Source organism: Malaclemys terrapin, chromosome 14 (assembly GCF_027887155.1).
Source record: "Malaclemys terrapin pileata isolate rMalTer1 chromosome 14, rMalTer1.hap1, whole genome shotgun sequence".
Taxonomy (NCBI): Eukaryota; Metazoa; Chordata; order Testudines; family Emydidae; genus Malaclemys; species Malaclemys terrapin.
This window is the reverse complement of record NC_071518.1, coordinates 43,483,794-43,489,821: the sequence shown is the minus strand read 5'-3', so window position 1 is coordinate 43,489,821 and position 6,028 is coordinate 43,483,794. Positions and strand designations below refer to the sequence as shown.

The 6,028-nt window shown below is 64.1% G+C and overlaps 1 protein-coding gene across 1 annotated transcript; it reads left to right on the top strand.

Moving 5' to 3' along the window:
• The first annotated feature begins 216 nt into the window (after positions 1 to 216).
• Positions 217 to 5,575, top strand: LOC128849069 (chymotrypsinogen 2-like). Its single transcript, XM_054049438.1, has 7 exons — positions 217 to 326; positions 761 to 864; positions 1,905 to 1,984; positions 3,188 to 3,266; positions 3,579 to 3,759; positions 4,442 to 4,575; positions 5,360 to 5,575. Exons 1-7 carry the CDS (start codon positions 275 to 277, stop codon positions 5,519 to 5,521), a joined length of 792 nt encoding a protein of 263 aa, XP_053905413.1. The 5' UTR covers positions 217 to 274; the 3' UTR covers positions 5,522 to 5,575.
• The last annotated feature ends 453 nt before the right edge of the window (positions 5,576 to 6,028 follow it).

Sequence of the window (6,028 nt, the reverse complement as noted above, 5' to 3'; positions counted from 1 at the left end):
AGAGCCCAGCAGCCCCTTCGGCCAGCTCCAGGCCTCTGCCCATTGGCTCTCTGGTTCCCATGTGGCTCCCCACAGTCCTCCGTGGAGCAGCTGCTGTGGTCCCAAGCCCTGTCCCCTGGACCTCTGCCCACGGCCCCTTGGGGCTGCCAGCTTATCTCCCCAAGGACAGCAGGGTGGAAAATTGGCTCCTGTCCCTTTCTCAGCCACCTCTTGACAGGGGTATATAAAGGGCTGCTGACCCCGTTCGGTCTCCAGGACCCACGTAAGAAGCAGAATGGCTTTCCTCTGGTTCCTGCCCTGCCTCGCCTTCCTGGGCACTGCCTATGGTAAGTACCACTGGCCTTCTTCGATTGGCAGCAGGGACTGGAGGGCCCAGAGCTGGGGAAGGGTCTCTCTGCCACAGGGAGCTCCTGAGGCCCTGGCCCTGTCTCTACTTGCCCCAGCTGGAGAAACCCTGCTGATGGCACAGACGGATGCAGCCTACACCATGCTGTGCTCGACGGCGCTTGCCACCCACCCCACCAGCCCATCCTGCCCCCCATGGCGGCTGTACAGCCCTGGCCCTGGGGGATGTGCCCAGGTGAATTGGAGTGGGCAGCATATGCCCATGGCTGTAACGAAGGCCCCCAGCCACCAACTGCTCCCCCGGCTGCCGCCCCACTGGTGCGGTGCCCCACAGAGCAGCCCGGGCCCTAGCCCTGTGCTCCCTCCCCGCTGGACCCCAGGAGCTGTGGGTAACTCCTCTCCTTCCCTCCCACAGGCTGCGGCCTCCCTGCCATCCAGCCTGCCATCAGTGGCTATGCGCGAATCGTGAACGGTGAGACGGCGGTTCCTGGATCCTGGCCTTGGCAGGTCTCCCTACAGGTGAGAGCCCAGCAGCCCCTTCGGCCAGGCCGGGGCTCCTGTGGGGAGCAAAGCTGGGGGGAAAGGCAGGAAGGTCTGGCCCTTAGAGAACCTGGGATGGGGGTGATTTCATGGTGTCCCAGGGCAGCTAGGCAGCATCTCAGTGCTAGTGGGGATTCATCTGACAGGTCCTGCACATGCCCTTCACCGTGGTATCTGCCCCCCCCCCAACTGCTCCCTGGGGTATCTGCCTCCATGCTCTGTGTGCATTTCCCAGCAGCACTGGCTGGGCTGCCCCTGGCTGCTCAGATTGGCTCCAGTGTGTAGGTGGATTCCCAGCCTCCCTGCCCCCGTTTGGTGCCTGCTCTGCTGTGGGACAGGGGTCTGTTACCCCAGGGCAGCATCTGCCGACGGGAAGCGCTGCCCGAGACAGTGGGATGAACTAACCTGGCCTCTCTGCGCTCTAAGAGCACCTGCCAGGAGCCTTTCCCTGGCCCTGCCCAGGGCCGCCCAGAGGATTCAGGGGGCCTGGGGCAAAGCAATTTCAGGGGCCCCTTCCATAAAAAAAAGTTGCAATACTATAGAATACTATATTCTTGTGGGGGCGTGGGACAAATTGCCCCACTTGCCCCCCCCCGGGCAGCCCTGGCCCTGCCCCCAGAGAGCCACAGCTCCGGTGCACGGCCCTGGTGGGAATCCTTCCCCTGCCCAGAGTCCGCTTCTCTCCTGCCGCTCCCAGCCCCTTCCGGGCATCGCAGGCCCTGGCTCCCCTCCAAGCACACGGGCTCAGCAGAGATCCCTGTGGGGTGGGGCAGGCCTGCCCCTGCTGCAATCTGTGCCCAGCAGGGCCTGGCAGATGGGGCAGAGGGCACTGGATGCCCAGAGGGGGTGCCCACTTCCCAGGGATGGGTCTCAGCCATCTGCTCCCCCTTAGTTTGATGCTCTGGCCCTAATTCCCCTCCCCGGGTTCCTGGCAGCCCCAGCCAGGCAGAGTGGGGGGTCCCCGGCACGTGGCTGTCGTGGGCCGGCTCAGTCACCGCTTGCATTCCCCCTCCCCACAGGACAACACTGGCTTCCATTTCTGCGGCGGCTCCCTGATCAGCGAGAACTGGGTGGTGACCGCCGCTCACTGCGGCGTCAGGTAGAACCGAGGCAGGAGCTGCAGGGCGCCAAGGCCCTAGGGTTGCCAACTTTCTAATTGCACAAAATCGAACATCCTTGCCCCTTCCCCAAGGCCCTGCCCCTTCTCACTCCAGCCCCCCTCCTTCAGTCGCTTGCTCTCCCCAACCCTAACTTACTTTCACTGGGCTGGGACGGGGGTTGGGGTGCGGGAGGGATGAGGGCTCTGGCTGGGGGTGCGGGCCCTTGGGTGGGGCTGGGTAAGAGGAGTTTGAGGTGCAGGAGGGGGCTCCAGGCTGGAGTACGGGGTTGTGGGCTCCTGGAGCGGGCTCAGGGCAGGTGGTTGGGGTGTGGGTGGGGAGAGGGAGTTAGGGTGCAGGAGGGGGTTCTGACCTGGGGCAGGGAGTTCAGGGTGCAGGGTTCGGGGTCTGGCCCAGTGGCACTTACATTAGATGGCTCCCAGTCGGTGGTGCAGTGGGGCTAAGGCAGGGTTCCTGCTTGCCCTGGCAGCGGCTCCACCCTGCTCCCAGAAGCGGCCGGACTAGACTGAGGCACGCTGCCCATGCCTGCAGGTGCTGCCCCCGCAGCTCCAATTGGCCGTGGTTCCTGGCCAATGGGAGCTGCAGAGCCAGCGCTGGCAGCAGGGGCAGCACGCGGAGCTTCCCTAATCGCTCCTGCACCAAGGGGTCGAGGGACATATCGCCACTTCCGGGAGCCACACGGTGCCAGGGCAATCAGGGAGCCTGCCTTAGCCCTGCTGCACCACCAACCAGACTTTTAATGGCTCAGTCAGCGGCGCAGACCGGAGCCACCAGGGTCCCTTTTCAACCAGGTGTTCCAGTCAAAAACCAGACGTCTGGTGACCCTACAAAGCCCAGGCACTAGAGTGGGCAAGGGGACAAAGAGGGGATGGATGTGCCACGTGCACTGAGCCCTCCTGGCAGATACCGCTGGGGATGGGGCCCAGGCATCAGTGTCCTGACGAAGGGAGCTCTGCTCAGGGCACACATTCCTGGCTGCTTCCTTCAGCCTTGCAATCCTCTGCCTGGCTGGCAGTACCCTCAGCTGGTTCCAGGACTCCCACCAGCCCTGCCACAATTCCTGGGCACAGACCCCCAACGCCAGACCTGGGCAGTACCCAGCAGAGGGGACGGAAGGTGCTGCAGGGAGACAGGCTTGCCCCACCGCTCCCTGAACTCGGGGCTTCCTTTTCTTCCCCCCGCAGCACAAGTCACCGTGTGGTTCTGGGGGAATTTAACCAACGTTCTCCGGCCGAGGATGTGCAAGTCCTGCAGATTGCCAAGGTAGGGGGCTGGCTGGTGAGGGGTCCCCCGGGGGGTGCACATGTCCTCCCTCCATGGGCCTGGAACTCCAGTCCCCCAGTGACCCTTCGTGCCCACCTCAACCCCCGGTACACTCACAGGTCAGCCTGTGTCATGTCTCACGGGCAGAGCTCCACAGGGTCCTGCAGGGGATGGACGCAGTCTCTGGGGAGTCCTGCTCGAGGGGGGGGTGGACGTGGCCTATGTGGGTCCTGCTATGGGGTGGACGAGATATCGGTGGTGTCTCGTACAGGGGCTGGACGTGGTCTCATGCTCCTCTGTCTCCTGTGGCAGGTTTTCAAAAACCCCAGTTTCAGCATGTTAACCGTGAAGAACGACATCACCCTGCTGAAGCTGGCCTCCCCAGCCAAGCTGACAGCCCGTGTGTCCCCCGTGTGCCTGCCTGAGGCCACTGACGACTTCCCTGGAGGCCTGACCTGCGTGACCACAGGCTGGGGCCTGACTGATCCCAAGGGTAATGTCTCCGGGTGTCTGTGCCACTCTGGCTGCGTGGGAGAGAGAGCCCTGGAGTGCGGAGGGGAACTCAGCTTAGCCGACTGATTTGACTGTGCCCCATCCCCTCACCTCAGCCCCCCGCCCCTCCTGGGTACATACTGGACTAGGAAAGGGGGCCGTACTCAGGACCCCCAGCTCTGGGCAGCCCTCTGCCCCCTCCGGCTAGAGTCCCAGGCAGGGCCGGCTCCAAGCACCAGCCCTCCAAGCATGGAGGGGGGCGGCGTTCACCCGGGGAGAGCGGGGCCGCGGCGGGCTCGCCGCCCTCCCCCGGTGCTCCGGCCGGCGCGTGCTCGGGGGGGGGCGGCAGGAGGCTTTTTTGCCTGGGGTGGCAAAAAAGCCAGAGCTGGCCCTGGTCCCAGGCCCTGCCTTTCTCCCTGCCCCAGGCCAAACTCAGAGAATTTGACTGGAAGGCCCGAGGGGTCCCGCCTGACTGGACACAGCTGTCTTGTGTGTGCCCCGGGAGGGCAGGTGCAGCTGGGGCCCCTTCTTCTGCGGAGGGGCCCCAGGGGGAGCTCCCATGCCCCTCCCTCCCTGTTGAGGTCCCAGTGCCAGGCGAGGCCCAGGGGCTGCAGTGTCTGGGATTGGGGGCTGCCTCATGCTGCGTGGTTGACGCCATCTCCTGCCTGCCTTTTGTTTTCCAGCCCAGAACACCCCAGACCAGCTGCAGCAGGCAGCCCTGCCCCTGCTGACCAACACACAGTGCAAGACCTACTGGGGCTTCAGGATCGCTGACGTCATGATCTGCGCTGGTGCCGCTGGAGCTTCCTCTTGCATGGTACCCAGCTCTGCAGCACCGCGGCCCCCTGTGCCCACCTGTCTGGCCACACATCGCTCCTAGCTGCTGGCCCCCACTTTAGAACAGTCTTTATGGGGAACCCTTGCAATGTGTCAGACCCCCAGGGGGTCTCACTCTCCAGCCACGACCCTGAGGGCCCCCAGATTCGCTCTTTCCCTGGAGCCCCGAGTTCGGTCTCCCAGAAGAGGGCTCCCTGGTGTCCCACTGCATGTGCCTCTTCGCTCGCAGTCCTGCCCCAGATCCCCTCTCCAGCACCAACCCTCATAGTTCAGGCTCAGTGCCCCCTAACCAACCCAGTTCTTCCCCTTGTTCCTAGGGATCTCTGCATAACAGCTCCCAAAACTCAACTGGGCTCCCCAGCTCTGGGCCCTTCTCCCCAACAGCGGCCTGCACCTTTAGCTAGTCCCACCAGCTCTGTGATGTGATGTGATCTACCTCTGACCCCTACTTCTCTTTTTGCCCTGCCAGGCCCCCCAGATAGCCTTTCTTAAGCCCACGTGGGAGGCAGCTGACCAGTCACAGGGGCCTGGGCCTCTTCCCTCTTAAAGGACCAGTCTTCCTGCAACACCCCTTGTTTTCTTGACCGCGATTCCCGCTCCCCATCTCTCTCCCCAGCTCTAAGGCCCACAGTTGATATGTAGGGCCCCAACCAGACAAGCGCAGACTCGTTTGCATTCGGGGAACAGCTGGTAGATGAGCAGGTCCCCTTGCTTTGCGCCCCCCTAGGAGGAAACTCCCCCCAACCTGCTGCTTGTCCTTGCAGGGTGACTCCGGCGGCCCCCTGGTGTGCCAGAAGGATGGTGCCTGGACCCTGGTGGGGATCGTCTCCTGGGGAAGCAGCACCTGCTCCCCCTCCACGCCCGGCGTTTACGCCCGCGTCACCAAGCTCAGGGCCTGGATCGACCAGACCATCGCGGCCAATTAACTCAGCTGCATGTTCTCAGCGTGACGGGTCAATAAAGGAACGTCAGAGACTGGCCATGCCCGTGTACTCCAGTCCTTGGCTCCTGGGCCACGACAGGGCTCATGGGAGGGGAGAAAGCTGGGGCAGTGGGGACCCCCTAGCGTCGCCTGCTCTCGTCCCTGGGCTGGGAGAGTTTCACCTTGTAGCCCACTGTCCCTGGGGGTTCTCCAAAGCCCTTACAAGCTCTCTGGGATGCTGCAGGCTGGGCACCCCGAGGGCACCTGCAGAGGGGTCACAATGGGCTTGCGCAGGCCAGGCCAGGACTGTCATGCAAGGCGCCGCTCAGACGGGCAGGCAGCACCAGCGGCCTTCCCCCGAGCCAACCCCACCACCTCACGCAGTGACGGTCGCTTCCCTTGTGGGCAGGAGATTGCCCGCTGCCCGGCCCTGCCAGTCGGCGCCACCTTAATAGTCGGTTCCACCTTAACATGGGCGGCCTCCCCTGGTGCCCCCGCCGGGGCCGGGCCA